The sequence below is a fragment of the Macaca thibetana genome, chromosome 2, assembly GCF_024542745.1.
Source record: "Macaca thibetana thibetana isolate TM-01 chromosome 2, ASM2454274v1, whole genome shotgun sequence".
In the NCBI taxonomy this organism is placed as follows: domain Eukaryota; kingdom Metazoa; phylum Chordata; class Mammalia; order Primates; family Cercopithecidae; genus Macaca; species Macaca thibetana.
The window spans coordinates 99,644,273-99,662,075 of NC_065579.1; the positions used below are offsets into that span (position 1 = coordinate 99,644,273).

Consider the following 17,803-nt stretch of genomic DNA (forward strand, 5'->3'; position numbering starts at 1 on the left):
CTGGGACTGCCTAGAGCCACCAGTGTGGTCATTATACATGTCCTCTGCAGCGCTGTCCAGTAGCGCTTTCTACCATGATTTGAATATCCAATATCTGCACTATCTGGTTCAGAGTCCAACAGTTACATGTGTCTGCTGCATGCTTGAAAGGTGGCTGGTGAGACTGAAGAACTGCATTTTTAATTTTATTTAATTTTAATTAAGTTTAAATGTAATAGCTATGTGTGGCTAGTGGCTACCATATTGGACAGCACAGTTCCATAAATGAAAAATACTGACGTGATGTGAGCATTTTGAAAGCCTATACTATATATATATATATATATATATATATATATTTGAAACTGAAAGAAACTATAATTTCAGAAAAACAATTTGGGTTCAATATAGAGACTATAGAAAAGAAGCAGCAAATAAAAAGTACCCATGAAAACACTTCCTCAGAGGTAACTTATTGGTAGTTTGGCATATAACCTTCTAAACTGTCATCTGTGGTTAGGTCATAGGTAGCCAGCTGGCTGTCAGATGCATAACCTGAAATTATCCAGCAAAGGATAAGGCATGTTAGCAGGAGAGAGTGCTGAGTTTACCCTAGAAGAGAATACCAATGGAGTTCTTAGTGATTTGCCATGGTTGATGTTTCTCTTCTGGCTCCTAGGTCATCAACCCCATGGGATGGGATGCTTTTGGATTGCCTGCTGAAAATGCCGCAATCGAGAGGAATCTACATCCAGAAAGTTGGACACAAAGGTAAATGTTAACAGGCATGCATATTCAAATACTTGCATACAAAAACCTTAAAAAATTTTTTTTAACCTGTTCATAAAAAATAGAAAGCAAAGCAAAGAAAACACTGCAGCTTACCAAGAGATAAATAGGATTGTATATATTGGTGTTTGTCTTTTTTTTTTTTTTTTTTTTTTTTTTGAGACGGAGTCTCGCTGTGTCGCCCAGGCTGGCGTGCAGTGGCCGGATCTCAGCTCACTGCAAGCTCCGCCTCCCGGGTTTACGCCGTTCTCCTGCCTCAGCCTCCCGAGTAGCTGGGACTACAGGCGCCCGCCACCTCGCCCGGCTAGTTTTTTTTGTATTTTTTAGTAGAGACGGGGTTTCACCGTGTTAGCCGGGATCGTCTCTCGATCTCCTGGCCTCGTGATCCGCCCGTCTCGGCCTCCCAAAGTGCTGGGATTACAGGCTTGAGCCACCGCGCCCGGCCTTTTTTTTTTTTTTTTTTTTTAATGAGACAGAGTCTTGCTCTGTCGCCCAGGCTGGAGTGCAGTGGCGCCATCTCGGCTCACTGCAAGCTCCACCTCCTGGGTTCACACTATTCTCCTGCCTCAGCCTCCTGAGTAGCTGGGACTACAGGCGTCCACCACCACGCCCAGCTAATTTTTTTGTATTTTTAGTAGAGATGGGGTTTCACCATGTTATCCAGGGTGTTCTTGATCTCCTGACCTCATGATCCACCTGCCTTGTCCTCTCAAAGTGCTGGGATTATAACCAGTGAGCCACTGCACCCGGTTAACACATTGTATCCTTATCTAAGAAATATTCAAAGAGGGTTTTGGATATTTATTCATGTGTTCATTTTGATGCTTTGTTATTTACAGTTATTTTTCCTTTGAGTATTTACATTTGGTAGGAAAAAGAAGAGGGTTGCATTTGTTAAATTTCTATAATGCTTCTGGTCTTCTTGACCGTAGTTTTACTATATCCAAATACTACATTATACTTTTCTCTGAAAATTCGGTTTATTTTTTGCCTTCACCATTCAGAAGCAAGAGGAACTTAGGCATTCCATGTAGAAATATATGGCCACTTTATTCTGGGTGTGGTTTTCTCGAAGGCGGAACACACTGCGAATCCCTCCCAAGCCTCAGGCTTCCACTACACATGGGCCAGCTGTGCTCTTTCCTCTCCCTCCTGCTAAAGTCCTGAGGTCCTCACCCTAGAACTTGGCAGAGTCCTCTGGGACCACTGCATCAGCTCATTTCACAAAGGCCTGGGACCCTTCCCCATGCCACCCCTTAGAGAGACAGAAGGGCAGTTCTAGGGCCTGTACCCAGTGTCTCTTACCTCTCTTTGTTCTAGTTTACCCCAGGATACACTGTAAAAATGTCTACTATACTTCTGTCCATACTATGTCATCCAGGTCTCTTTTTTCTTCCTAACCCCTAGCTTCTGCTTTTCTAGTAATGTTTAATTCTAGATTAATTAATTTTATCACTAGATTTTATCTAGTGAGTAAAAAAAGAGGAGGAAATGATGATTCAAATAAAGTGGATCAAACACGGCTTATGTTTGATATAAGCTAGACCAGGAGTTGGCAAACTATGGCCTGTGGGCTAAATTTGGCCTTACATGTTTCTGTAAATCTGTGTTTTATTGGAACGCAGTCAAATCCGTTTGTTTACATATTGTCCATGTCTGCTTTCGTGAGACAGTTGCAGGGCTGAGTGGTTGTGAAAGAGATTGATTGGCTCACAAAGCTGAAAGCATTCATCATCTGGCCCTTTTAAAGTTTGCCAGCCTCTCTACTAGGGAATAGTGGTTAAGATGATGGCCCCTGAGCCAGGCTACCTAGGTGCAAATCCTGCCTTCCCTTCTTGCCAGCAGATCACCTTGAGCAAATTACTTAACTTCTCTTTACTTATCTGTGCTTCAGTTTACTTATCTGTGAAAGAGGGATAGTCATATTTCCTATCTCCTGTGATTGGATGAAGATTAAGCACATCTCTGCAAAGTGCTTAGCATAGGGCCTTAGATTAAATAAGCTGTCATTAGCTAATCCGAGATTACACAGAGGACTTTTTCATGGTTTTTCATAGTTTTAGTCTGCTAGAAACTAAAAGAGGATGCAGTAGAAATGAATTAGTCCTTTTTGTTTAAAAAAGAAAGAGAAAAAGATTTATTTTTTTATTCCGTGTTATATTATAAGTTGGTTTACCCGTTTATCTCCCTATTTCTCAATGGTGGATAGTTTTAGGTTTTAGGATTTACGTTTTGATTAACAAAGCAGTGTGGTTTCTTTTGGATTCCCACAATTTATACATTAAGCCTTTTGTTTTCAGCCACTTTTAAACTTATAAATGCTTGGCTTAAATAATATGGCTTAATTGCTTGCAGAATATTGACATCTGGATGGCCCAGCAGTGCACATCTCAAAGGGGTTGCCTATTTGAATGGCCAGGGGAGGGGGCAGTCCTCAAGGCTAGAGACCATTGTGGTTTCTAATGGATTGTGTGTGTGTCCAAATAATGGGTGTCTTCTAATCTGTTGGTATTTTTTGCTGATTCTTAGTGGTTGATTTTTCTGCTGGGGAAAGCAACACTTAAAGCCCATTTGTGTAATTTAGACTTTTCAGTTTTCCTTTACATTTTCAAAGTGTAGTTTGTGTATGACTTTAATCCCCCCTCTAAAAACCAAACCTTTTTCCCATTGTTTCACAGTAATATTAAACACATGAGGAAACAGCTTGATCGACTGGGCCTGTGTTTCAGCTGGGATAGGGTAAGTCAACTCTTTTTCCTGAAAGGTCATCATTTTAAGGATGGTCCTGATGGCATGGACCTCCTCTTCCTCTTTGAGTTGGGAGAAGGCAAGGGTGGGAGGCAGGAAGCAGGAGGGAAGAATTAGCACTCCTCAAAAAAGTGTCCTGAGTGGATAATTTGCTTGAAAACAAGTAATTTTCTGTGGGATTAAACTGAGAGTTAACTTCCTATTTAACTTTAGAGTTGGCCATGATTTCTGTGTGGCAGAAGCTTTGCACAAGGATTTCTCTAGTTCTAAGCAATAGTTCTAAAAGACTATTGGAATCTATGTTTAAGTGATTAAATATCAATCCTTCTGGTCCTTGTGGTAAATAGACATTGATTGACCATTTATTTATCTTTTGTTCCAAGTTCAGAAGTGAGGCTCATAACAGCCCATAATTATTCTGTCACATATAATCTTTTGGTGTTAGACACTCTCAAACTGTACATTAAATCAGTGGAGAATTCCAGACCCACCAGGAGTTCATGGAAAACCACCCGGCTGTTTGGAACACTCATGTGTTGCAAACATATTGTGAACTGGGCCCTTCAAAGCTCTGGCCCAAGGCCCGCCCTTTAGACATTGAAGAATAGTCTGTTGGGTAGGATGGACTGTTGCTTGTCTCCTCCACGAAGGGCCCCTTCCAATGCCACAGTTCCTCTTAACATCCCATTTACTCCACAAAACAATTGGGATTTTCATTGCTGGGCCTGTCAAGTTTGTATCATTTTCTTTATGAGAAGCAGGGGAACAAATCCAAATGAGGGCTCCTCATCCCTCCCCCAACAATTTCTTAAATGATTGAAATTTGATGAGTACAGTGAAAAAGAACAAAAGTCAAACACATTTGAATAAGCCCTGAATTATTATTTCCTCACGCCAGAGTCAAGTTGTCCTGAGGTGCCAATAGGGAATCGCTCATAGAGGATGAAATACAGTCACAGGCAGAGAGAACTGAGTATTGGCCAGAGCTCTTTCAGGATGAAGAGTGTTGATTCCTTGAGGGCAAAAGTGGACTCAGTAACCCTCTAGAATGATAACTAGCCTAGTCCTGCACAGGAATATCAACCACAAGTGACTTAAAAGTTGTTAGATTGTTTTCCTAATCCTCATAGAGGATTAGAAAATACAGAAAAGTATAAAGAACATACTATGCCTAATTTAACAATTTGCAGTCTTTTATTTTGGAATTATAAATGTTTATATAATTTACAAAGTTCAAATCAATATGCATATATTTTTTGTCTTGAACATTTTTATATCTCATTAACTATTTGAAAAAGTGACTTTTTATGAATATATCATAACGTATTTAAGCTATCTCTTACTATACATTTAGATAGATTCTAATATTTCTCTATTATAAATGCAGATTCTCAATCCTTCTTGTGCAAATCCAAAGTCCAGAAAGTTCTGAAAACTGAAAGTTTTTTCATAATTTATTTGACTGTAAAACCTGAACTGAACTGATATTTCTCACTAAAAATGAATATTCATATATTTTACTGTAAGAATAGTAAAATTACCAAGTAATATCCCAGACCTAGTTAGATAAATGCACTTTTTTCTTTTAATTTCCAAAAATATCTTAATTCTGAAGCACATTTGGCTGACACCATTTCAGATAAGGGATTTTGAACCCCTGTTGCAATGATGTAGATATATATCACCACTTCTACTACCATTGTCTGTTACTGAACACTTACCATGGGCCAGGTACAGAGTAGGTATGACCTTATTATCTCTTTGGATCCCTAGAAAGCTCTAAAAGTCAGATACTTTTATTGACATTATTTTATTGCTGGTCACCCAAGTGGCAAGGCTGGGCTGATCCATTGGCCAAGTAATGACTGCCGTGCTCCTCCCCCACACTTAAGGGAGAAATCTTAGTGCAGATGATCCTGGACTTACAATGGGGTTATCCTAAATTGAATAAGCCCATCCTACATTGAAAATATTGTAGGCATGTAATACATCTAACCATCATAGCTTCACCTAGCCTACCTTAAATGTACTCAGGACACTTACATTAACCTCCAGTTGGGCAAAATCATCTGACAACAGTCTCTTGCAGAGTATCGGTTGTTTACCCTCTTGATTGTGTGGCTAACTGTGAGCCGTGGCTCAGGGCTGCTGCCCAGCATCTCAAGAGTATCATACTGCTTTCTACTGAATGCATATCTCTTTCACACCATTGCACCACTGTAAAGTCGAAAAATTGTTAAGGCAAGCCATCATATGTTGGGAACCATCTATATACATATTTTATTATTTCCCTTAAAATGAATTCTGAAGTCAAGAACAATTTGGTATTTATTGCCAAATTATCCTCCATAAAGGCTATACAAATTTCCTTTCTGAAGTTATACAGTTGTTCTCATGTGTATTTCTTTTATTGTTAGTGATTATGAGGTTTTTTCATGTGTTTAATGAATGTTTGAATTTGAATGGGGTTTGTATGTGAATGGTCTAATCATGTATTTTCCCATATAGGTAGGAGGTGTTTGTCCTTTTTTTAATGATTTCTGTTACAAATATTTTTCCTCGGTCTGTCATTTGCCTTGCATTTTGTTTATAGTGGAATATTATTAGCATACAGATATGTGCTTAGAAAGACCCTCTTTGAGATAGAATAAATAACATATTTTCTTCTGATCCTTTGTGATTTAAGTTTTACACGTAACTGGAATTATTTTAGTATATGAGATAAGACAAGGAGTTACTACTTTTTCTAAATCACCAGTTGATTTTAAAAATTTTTTCAAACAATCCTTTCTCCTTGTTGATTTAAAAGGCAAACTTTGTAGTAGACCAAGTTATTTCATCCTATTATTATACACCAAGTTCTGTTTGTGTTCATTTGATCCATTTATTATTTCATGACTAAACTAGTTTTAATTACAATTGCTTTTAATACTTGGCAACAGAAGTTTTCTCTCATTTTCTGATATTAGCAGTGCCATCTCCACTTTCTGTTGTTTGTTTTTCTGATATGTTTGTCCATTTAAAAAAAAACTTTTAGCCTTTATTTGTTGACTTCTATTGGTACACCATTTATAGATATAATTAATTAAAAAAATTAAAAGATGGGCAAATATATGGGGGAAACTTTCTTTGGGGCAATTTGGAGTCTTTGTGTTTAATAGGAAAGTGAAAAGCTATTTGTATTTATTTTCGTAACTGGTACTTATTGTCTAATTAAACTTTTTAAAACGTAGTTTAAGAGTTCTTTTTTTGAATGATGTCTTGCCTTTGGATTTTGTTTTCTTTTATTTACAGAGACTTGAAAAATATCAATTCTATTATTCGATCTGCTAAAAGATAGCTTTAAGAGTGCTTTTTAAAAATAATTTGTATCAACATAAAAAATAAAACAGTGTATTTCTCTTGACCCCCTGTATGATAAGAAAAGTAGCAGGTAATTGACATTTCCCATTTTCTAAATCTATTTTCCAGGGATTTTTTGTTGTTGGTTTTTATGGGGGTATATCCTGAGATGTTAGTCCTGATTTACTGTTTCATTGTTTTTGTTTTTGTTTTTGTTTTTTAAACAGAGTCTCAGTCTGTCACCCAGGCTGGAGTGCAGTGATGCAATCTCAGCTCATTGTAACCTCCGCCTCCTGGGTTCAAGCGATTCTTGTGCCTCAGCCTCCCCAGTAGCAGGGATTACAGGCACGCACCACTACACCCGGCTAATTTTTGTACTGTTGAAGAGACGGGGTTTTGCCCATGTTGTCCAGGCTGGTCTCAAATTCCTAGCCTCAAGTGATCCACTGTGCTTGGCCGATTTACTGTTACATTGCAATTTTTCTAATCATGTATCATTTCTTTTTTTTTTTTTTTTTTGAGTCAGAATCTTGCTCTGTCGCCCAGGCCGGAGTGCAGTGGTGCCATCTTGGCTCACTGCAAACTCCGCCTTCCAGGTTCATGCCATTCTCCTGCCCCAGCCTCCGGAGTAGCTGGGACTATAGGCGCCCGCCACCACGCCCAGCTAATGTTTTTAAAATATATTTTGAGTAGAGATGGCGTTTCACCATGTTAGCCAGGATGGTCTCAATCTCCTGACCTTGTGATCCACCCGCCTTGGCCTCCCAAAGTGCTGGGATTGCAGGCGTGAGCCACCGTGCCCGGCCATGTATCATTTCTTAACCATTACATTTGATATTTGCTTCCAGTTTTACAATCATATTCATAGCAATTATTTAAATTTTAATGCTCTTTAATTTCAGAGTTTATGAGGAGATCTTTTAAAGGACAACTGTTCATTTAAAATTTTTTCATTTATGAACATTTTTAAAACTTTGTTTTAACTCTTGGTTTGGTGTGATCTTTGCCCAGGTGTCACAGGCTACTTTCATAACTAAGAATGACTGCTGCTTTTATCTACAAACAGCAACTTACTGGGATATAGAATCCTTCATTCATGATCTTTTTTCTTTCATATCTCTATAGTAGACTTTGATCTATTGTCATTTTAAAAAATACTTACAGGCTCACAGGAAGTTGCCAGGATGGTACAGAGAGATCCTGTGTGCTCTTTACCCAGCTTTGCCCAATGATAACATTTTACATAACTGTAATAGAATATCAAACGAGGAAGCTGCCTTCGGTACAATACTGTTATTAATAAGTAGAGTGCAAGTCTTATTCAGATTTCACCAGTTTTTAGATGTAATCATTTGTGTCTATTTGTGTGTGTATAGTAGTATAGGTTCTCCTTTGTAACCTTACATGTAACCTTACAGTGAGGTTACATCACAATAAACACATTGTTAAGTTGAAAATATCATAGAGTTGAAAATACATTTAATACCCATAACCTAATGAACATAATGCTTGAGCCTACCTTAAATAGGCTCAGAACACCTATATTAGCCTACAGTTGGACAAAATCATCTAGCACAAAGCCTATTTTGTAATAATACTGAATATTGAATGTTGAATATCTTATGTAATTTATTGGTGTTCTATTCAATGTGTATCACTTCCACACTATTGTAAAGTCAAAATATAGGTCTAACCATTGTACGTCAAGGACCATCAGTAGTAGTAGTAGCAGCAGCAGCAGCAGCAGCAGTAGTAGTTCTACATGATTTAATTACATGTGTAGATTTATGTAACCACCACCACCTGATCCATTGTATTTTGATGGAGAAGTCTGAGGCCGGCCAGAATTGTCTCTGTTCATATAGTAATCTTTCTATCTGTATTTTGATGCTTGTTTTTTTATTCATTTTTTCTTTGCCCTTGCCATTTTCCATTTTTCGTCAGAGTGTATTTCAGTATCAATTCGTTTGCTTTAATTTTGCCTGGTGCTCAGTGACCACTTTTGATGCACAGTTGTAGGTCTTTCATTGTGACGGTTTCAGAGGAGCCCTTTCTCAAGAACACTGTCCATATACTCATTTCATTGTCTTCCATTGTTATCAGTATCTCTCATGATTTTGGTCTCCTTTTTCTTCTCTCCATTCTGGAAGAACTTTTCATGTTTGCTTTTTATACCACTGATTCTATTTCTGTAGAATCAATGTGGTTTTCTATGGTTTCTAGTACAAATACTAATTTTGTATTTTTAGATATATTATTATTTTTCCTTGTCTCATTCAGTTCCCATTTTTTTTCTAAATCCTCTTGGCCAGATGCTCTATTTTCCTTCTTGTTTTCCTATCTTATTTATCTTCATAGACCTTATATGTTCAGAAATTTTCCTAAATACTAGGAGATGCCCTTGAAGATTTATTTTTGTTTCCTGTAATAAATGTTTTTTACAACTTTGGTATGCTGTGTTCTTGTCTGTTTTGGAATCTTTTTGTAGGTACCTGTAGATTTTCCCTCATTTCCTGATTGAGGGGGACTAGTGTATCCATTTGGAGCTTTATCAGCCGGAGGGAGTGTAGTAGAAGCTGCCCTCTAAGGCCATTTTTCACTGAAACAAACTCAAAACGGACCTCACACTCTTCCCTGCAAGCCATGTGGGCTAAGAGAGGTTTAGAGTGTGGTTATCCGCAGAGCTGCAGAAGAGTTTGTGAATGGAAGTAGTCAGCAGCACAGCCACATCAGAGCCATGCTCTGTTAGAATTTTTACTGGGACAGGCTTTTGGTGACTTCAGGCCCTTCCAAGTTTTGTCCATTAGTGCCTCATAGCCTGTATAAAGTAGGGTGGACATTGAGGGGTTTGTGATGTTCCCCACCATATATCTTTGCTTCTATTTCTTTCTCTCCATCATGTAATTTTCATCTGTTAAGAATCTGGTATTGCCGAATAGACAATATATAGCAGTATGTAGCTTTTAAGATGAAGGCTCTTGTCTGTCTTGCTTGCTTGTTTTCGTGTAATCACAATTCCATCATCAGACCTAAAACACTTAATGATAATGCCTTAGCATCACAGAATCTTAGTTTGCAAATTTCTCTGGTTTTCTTGTGTCTTTTTTTTTTCTTTCTTTCTTTCTTTTTTTTTTTTAATATTGTGGGTTTGATTGGCTGCACTTCTCTTAGCCTTCTCTTCCCATCGTCATGTTGTTACAGTAGTTTAGGAGCAGTGCTCTCTTTCCATCCAAAACATATAGACTCTGAATCATGTCTGCCTCAGTTTATTTTAAAAGACAGCATGATTTGTATGATTACAAAGTGAAAATTATTATTACTTCAAAGCCGTTACTACCTTGACACCTTATTTACATAGAGGACTGGACCTCTGATAGGAGGCTTGAACTAATAACGAAGCCTCCAGAATAACAGAAAGACATTATTGTTTTTTATCTTAAAAGGATTTAAAGAATAGCTTAAAACAAAAAGAACTTAAGGGCAAGTGAATGCATGAAAACTCAGTGGGGAAGATTCCCTTTGCAAGAGCTTGGAGCCCTGGTTGCCTTGACAACGTGTCACAGACACCCGAAGTGTTTGACCCGCCCAGTCCTCTTTCAAGTGCTCACAGAGGTGAGACACTTTGTCTGGCAGATCTCCGGCTCTGGATGACTTGTTCTCCCTCAGAGTCAGAAATTAACCTTTTCCTAAAGGTTTGTCCTTTAGTTCGGAGGGGAAAGGCAGTACCTTTGTTTTAGCTGAAATGATGTGGCAGCTTACCTATTTTTAAGATGGTTGGTGTTGACACATAAGGGGTAGTGTAGTCCGTCACCTTGAGGCCAGGGACCACATCTCATTAATAGATGGTACACTTGCAGTTGACCTCATGAGGAGCTGTGCCCGCTTTGTGCCAGTCAAAAAACATGTGAGATGTGTTTTTTATCGCTTCAGCCAGTTCTCGCAGTCTTCAGCCTTAACTAAAGAGGGATGTCTCCTGGGGCTGCCCAGCAAATGTAGCTATTCAAGGAAGTTACTTGTTTTGTCCACAGTCCCAGCTGGTGGTCATGAGCCCAGTCAGGTCGTCCCTATCAAGGATGCATACTCTGGCTAATGGAATAGAATTTCCCGATGTAATGCTTGTTGAGTGCTTTCAGGAGACAGGATCTTCGCTCATCTTGGAGACCTCAGTTTTGATGCTGGATCTGGCTATTAACATTTGGTGGGCATGGTCTGTTGCCCCTCTCAGCTTCAGCTTCTTGCAAGGGAATGCTTCTTATCATAAGATTAGGTTACTTTTTAAATGCCTTAGAAAATAAGGGTACAAAATCTCTCTCTTCCTGACTGAATCAGGCCTCCAGATCAGTCTTGTACATCAGCCAGGTACAACATTTGATAGAATGAGAGACCACAGTTATACAGATAAGATGGGGTTTAAGTGCATCAGGAGCAGTATTCAAAAGGTCTTGAAGATGAGGTTGTTACTCCATGAAAACAACAAGATTATTTTTACATATACTTACAGCAGTGGTTCTCAAACTTTGGCAAGCATCAGAATCACCAAGAGGGCTTGTTAAAGTGCAGATCTCTGGCCCCATCTTCAGAGTTTCTGAATGCGTAGGTCTGTGATTTTGTTTTTCTATTCAGAAAAAGGAACCTTAGGAATGATCATGCTTCCGAACGTTATTAGGTAGGAATCAAAGTACAGGCCCATCGTCAATTCTTTCTGACATAAGATAGAACATACATGAATAATAAAAACAAATTTCAGGAAAACTAGGTAATGTTTTGCAAGTACAAGACTTACTTTTAATAACTTCCTTTTACTGTGAAATACTAGACATAAATAGACACAGCATAAAACATGCATGTATAACTTAATACATTGTAGTAATGTATAGCTGCTACCTAGATTGAGAAATAAAACATCTGCACCCAGAGGCTCAACATGTGTCCTCCTCCAGTCACAACTCTGTCTCTTCTTTCTATAGGTAGCCACTATTCTGACATTTATGATCATTACTGTCTTTTTTTCTTTTCTTTCTTTTTTTTTTTGAGGTGGAGTTTTGCTCTTCTTGCTCAGGCTAGAGTGCAATGGCGTGATCTTGGCTCATTGCAACCTCTGTCTCCTGTGTTCAAGCGATTCTTCTGCCTCAGCCTCCCAAGTAGCTGGGATTACAGGTGTGCACTGCCACACCAAGCTAATTTTGTATTTTTAGTACAGATGGGGTTTCACCATGTTGGCCAGGCTGATCTCAAACTCCTGACCTCAAGTGATCCACCCGCCTCGGCCTCCCAAAGTGCTGGGATTACAGGCATGAGCCACCACGCCTGGCTACTGCCTTGTTTTTGATGTAGTTTTACCACTACATATGCATTTGGGTTTTTTGGTTCTTTTTCTAGGTGCTTTTTAAATTATGGTAATGTTCACATAACAAAAATGTACTATCTTAACCTTTTTTTTTTTTGAGACGGAATCTTTTGCTCTGTCACCCAGGCTGGAGTGCAGTGACTCAATCTCGGCTCACTGCAAGCTCTGCCTCCCGGGTTCACGCCATTCTCCTGCCTCAGCCTCCCGAATAGCTGGGACTACAGGTGCCTGCCACCATACCCAGATAATTTTTTTTGCATTTTTAGTAGAGACAGGGTTTCACCGTGTTAGCTAGGATGGTCTCAATCTCCTGACCTCGTGATCCACCCGTCTTGGCCTCCCAAAGTGCTAGGATTACAGGCGTGAGCCATCATGCCCAGCCTATCTTAACAATTTTTAAGTGCCAGTTCATTGCTATTAAGTACATTCACACTGTGGTGCAACCATTATCACTGTTCATCTCCAGATGAACTCCTTACCTACACATAGTTTTTAAAGTTATATCAATGGAATAACATAGTATGTGTTCTTTGGTGTCTAGCTTTAACTCAACACTTTTTCCCCTCTATTTTTTATTATAACAATATAAATTTTCAAACACTTAGAAAGATTGAAAGAATGGTACAATAAACTCATATACCTTTCACCTAGATTCAATAATTGTTGCTGTATTCGCTTTATCTCTCTTTATTTATAAGTATTTTTTATATATATATATATTTTTCCCCCTGAATTATTTGAGTATGTATTGCAGACATCATGGCTCTTGACCCCAAAGTACTTCAGCATTTCTATCTGAGTAAGAACTTTTCTTACACAACCACAACACCATTTTGAAAACTAAGAAAATTAACAGTAATTCCATAACGTTATTTATAATCCAATTTATATGGGAATTTCGCACTTGCCCCAAGAATGTCTTTTATAGTTGTTTTTACTATAAATAAGTCCCCTGCGTTAGTTTTCTGCTGCTACCGTGACAAATTATCGCAAACTTAGCATCTTAAAACAACATCAGCATATTATCTGACAGTTTCTGTAGGTCAGAAGTTTGAGTGAGCTTGATAGGGTCCTCTACTAGGGTCTTACCAGGCCAGAATCAAGGTGTTGCTAGAGCTGTGGTCCTTACTGGATCCTCTGGGGAAAAATCCACTTCTGAGATCATTTAGGTTGTTGGTCGAATTCACTTCCTTGGTGACTGTAGAACAGGTCCGTTTCCATACTGGTCATCAGCCAGGGATTGGTCTTTGCTTCTAGAGGCTGCTTGCATTTCTTCTCAAGCCTTCCACATGGCCCCCTCAGCAGTGCATTCCGTCTCATGCTTCAGATCTCTCCCATTCCAGCCAGAGGAAGATTTCTGCTTTTGCAAACCCATTTGATTACATTGGGCCACCTGGATAATTTAGGATACCCATCTTATTTTAATTACATCTACAAAATTCCTTTTGCCATTTAACTAACATATTGAGAGGTTCAAGGGATTAGGGCATGAACATCTTTGAGATGGTGATTCAGCCTACCACATCCTTCTACCTTTTTTTTTTTTTTTTTTTTTTTTTTGAGATAGGGTTTTGATCGGTCGCCCAGGCTGGAGTGCAGTTTCACGATCTCGGCTAACTACAACTGCTGCTTCCTGGGCTTAAGTGATTGTCCTAAGTAGCTGGGATTACAGGCACCTGCCACCATACCCAGCTAATTTCAGTATTTTTTGTGGAGATGGGATTTTGCCATGTTTTCCAGGCTGGTCTTGAACTAGTGAGGTCAAGTGATCCACCTGCCTCGGGCTCCCAAAGTGCTGGACTTACAGGCATGAGCCACCATGCCCAGCCTCTTTTTTTTTTTTTGAGACAGAGTCTCGCCCTGTCACCCAGGCTGGAGTGCAGTGGCGCCATCTCGGCTCCCTGCAAGCTCCGCCTCCTGGGTTCATGCCATTCTCCTGCCTCAGCCTCTCAAGTAGCTGGGACTACAGGCGCCGGCTATCATGCCCTAATTTGCTACATTTTTTTTGTATTTTTAGTAGAGATGCGGTTTCACCGTGTTAGCCAGGATGGTCTCAATCTCCTGACCTTGTGATCCGCCCGCCTCAGCCTCCCAAAGTGCTAGGATTACAGGCTTGAGCCACTGCACCCGGCCCAATTTTTGTTTTTTAATGGTTGTCATGGACTGAATGTATCCTTCTAAAATTCATATGTTGAATCTCTAATCCCCAATGTGGTGATACTAGGAAGTAGAGCCTTTGGGAGATAATTAGGTTTAGATGAGGACATGAGGATGGCATCCTTATGATGAAATTAGTACCCTTATATGAAGAGACCACATAGCCCTCCCCGCAAGTCCCCATCTCTCCCTGCCATGTAAGGACACAGCAGTACAATAGACTTCCACAAGTCAAGAAGAGGGTCCTCACCAAGAACCCAATTGGCTAGCCCGTTGGTCTTGGTTTCCCAACCTTCAGAACTGTGCAAAATAAATATTTGTTGTTTAAGCCACCCAGTCTGTACTATTTTGTTATAGCAACCCAAGCTGACTAAGATAAATCGTTTGTGCCTCCACTTTTTGTTTTCTATACAATTTAAGAGACTAATACATTTTAAAAAATTATTAACCTGAAAGCTATTGTTGCAACTTTGGTTTGAAACTCCACGTTTTGTTTTCTGCATAATTTAAGAGAAGAATACATTATAAAAAACAACTATTACTTTATGTTTTTGCACACACAGTGTATAAAGATGTAATTTTGTGACGTCGATAACTGAAAAGGTTAGGGATGGAGCTGTATAGAGGCAGTTCATGTACGTTACTGAAGTTGAGCTGGTATAAATTCAAATGGGAATGTTATAACTTTTGGGTGTTAAATATAATCCCCATGGTAACCACAAAGAAAATAGTTGTAGAATATACACAGAAGGAAATGAAAAGGGAATCACAACATTTTACTACCAAAAAATCAGTTAAATACAAAAGACAATAATGCAGGAAATGAGGAACAAAAAAGCTACAAGGCATATGAAAAACAAATAGCAAAATGACGGAAGTCTCTCCCTATCAGTAATTACTTTAAAAATAAATGGCTCGAACTCTTCAGTCAAAAGACAGATATTGAAAAAATGTATTAAAAAACATGATCCATCTATATGCTGTCTCCAACAGAGTCATTTTAGATCTAAAGACACAAATAAGCTGAACGTGAAAGGCTGAAAAAAAGATATTTCATGCAAATAGTAATCAAAAGAGAACAAGGGGCCGGGCGCGGTGGGTCAAGCCTGTAATCCCAGCACTTTGGGAGGCCGAGACGGGCGGATCACGAGGTCAGGAGATCGAGACCATCCTGGCTAACACGGTGAAACCCCCTCTCTACTAAAAAATACAAAAAACTAGCCGGGCGAGGTGGCAGGCGCCTGTAGTCCCAGCCACTGGGAGGCTGAGGCAGGAGAATGGCGTAAACCTGGGAGGCGGAGCTTGCAGTGAGCTGAGATCCGGCCACTGCACTCCAGCCTGGGCGACAGAGCGAGACTCTGTCTCAAAAAAAAAAAAAAAAAAAAGAGAACAAGGGTGACTGTAGTGATCAGACAAAATAGACTTTAAATGAGAAAAGGTTACAAAAGACAAAGAAGAGCATTATAAATAAAAGGCTCAATACAATAAGGTCTATTATAAGTGTTTATGTACCTAATAATAGGCCATCAAAATAACTGAATCAAAAATGGACAGAATTGAAGAGAGAAATAGACAGTTCCACAGTAATAGTTGGAGACTTTCCTACCCCACTCTCAATGGATAGAACAACCAGACAGAAAATACGTAAGGAAACAGGGGACTTGAAAAATGCAATAAACAAACTAGGTCTAACAGACACCAGAACACTCTACACGACAAGAGAGTACACATTTTTCTCAAGTGCACATGGAACATTCTCCAGGATAAACCATATATTAGGCCACAAATTAAGTCTAAATAGGTTTTAAAAGATATATAAAGCATCTTCTCAGACCACAATGGTATGAAGTTAGAAATCAGTAACCGAGGGAAGACTGGAAAATTTGCAGATTTGTGTAAACAACACACTCTTAAACAATAAATGGATTAAAAAATCACAAGGGAAATTAGAAAATACTTAGAGATGAATGAAAATGAAAACAACATACAGTCTTATGGAATGCAGCAAAAAAGTACTAAGTGGGAAATTTATAACTATAAATGTTTACATTAAAAAACAAAGATGTCAAACAACTTTACTACTTATGGAACTACAAAGAGAAGAACAAAGTAAACGCAAAGCCAGCAGAAGAAGGAAGTTGGTTCTTTGAAAAAATCAACAAAATCGACGGATTTAGGATTGCTGTGTCTTCTTGGTGATTTACCCATATGTGATTGTATAATGTCTGTCACTAGTAATTTTCTTTGGTCTGAAGTCTATTTTATGGTATTTAACTATGAAGCATATATGAAATATATTGTACTTTGAAGTGTACATGAAGTGTAATTTATGGTTTTTTTTTTTTTTTTTTTTTTTTGAGACGGAGTCTCGCTCTGTCGCCCAGGCTGGAGTACAGTGGCCGGATCTAAGCTCACTGCAAGCTCCGCCTCCCGGGTTTACGCCATTCTCCTGCCTCAGCCTCCCGAGTAGCTGGGACTACAGGCGCCCGCCACCTTGCCCGGCTAGTTTTTTTTTTTTTTCTATTTTTTAGTAGAAACGGGGTTTCACCGGGTTAGCCAGGATGGTCTCGATCTCCTGACCTCGTGATCCGCCCGTCTCGGCCTCCCAAAGTGCTGGGATTACAGGCTTGGGCCACCGCGCCTGGCCCTTTTATGATATGTTAATACAGCCACTTCTCTTAACTTACTTCATCTTACATTAATATAGCCACTCTTTTCTTGTGATTAATTTTTGCATACTATGTCTTGTCATCTTTTTACTTTCAACCCACTTACTATATTTGAAGTGGGTTTTGTGGAAATTGAAAATAGTTGGGTCATTTTTAAAATACATTCTTCCAGTCTCTTTTAATTGGCATATGTAGACCATTTACATGTAATATAATTATTGATATATCAAGACTTAAGTCTAGCATTCATGTGTTTTCTGGTATCTCCTTTTTTTGTTTCTATTTTCTTTTTCTGCATTTCTGTGAGTAACTTGAACTTTTTTTAGAATTCCATTTTGATTTATCTATAGTGTGTTTTAGTATCCCATTGTGTAGCTTTTTTATTAGTTGCTTAGGTGTTACATTATAATGTACTACAATCTACTGGTATGATCATTTTACCAGTTTAAATAAAGTGTAGAGACCTTACTTCCCTTTGCATGCCTTTACTTACTCTTTCCCATTTGTAACATAATTGTTTTAAATGTTTCCTCTATGTACATTAGTAACCACATAGACAGTGTTATAATTCTTGCTTCAACCATCAAATATAATTCGGAAAACTTAAGAGAAAGAAGGTCTATTGTATATACCCCTATTTTTGCATCTCTCATTGCTTTTTTTTTATTCTTAATATTCTAAGGTTCCTTCTTTTATTATTTTTCTTCTGCATAGAGAACTTTCTTTAGCCATTCCTTTAGAGTAGACCTGCTTATGACAGATTCCCTTTGTT

At 38.7% G+C, this 17,803-nt stretch overlaps 2 protein-coding genes across 3 annotated transcripts in view; one reads left to right on the forward strand and one right to left on the reverse strand.

Annotated features, from left to right (window-relative positions):
* Positions 1 to 17,803, reverse strand: part of KIAA1143 (KIAA1143 ortholog) — a 940,736-nt gene that overhangs the window by 679,868 nt on the left and 243,065 nt on the right. The window lies entirely within an intron of this gene.
* The window catches only part of LARS2 (leucyl-tRNA synthetase 2, mitochondrial), a 162,097-nt gene that overhangs the window by 28,268 nt on the left and 116,026 nt on the right, over positions 1 to 17,803 (forward strand). For both annotated transcript variants that reach the window (XM_050780506.1, XM_050780507.1), the window contains 2 exons: positions 659 to 750; positions 3,447 to 3,507. In XM_050780506.1, the coding sequence (XP_050636463.1) occupies positions 659 to 750; positions 3,447 to 3,507 (153 nt within the window). The remainder of the gene's footprint in view (positions 1 to 658; positions 751 to 3,446; positions 3,508 to 17,803) is intronic.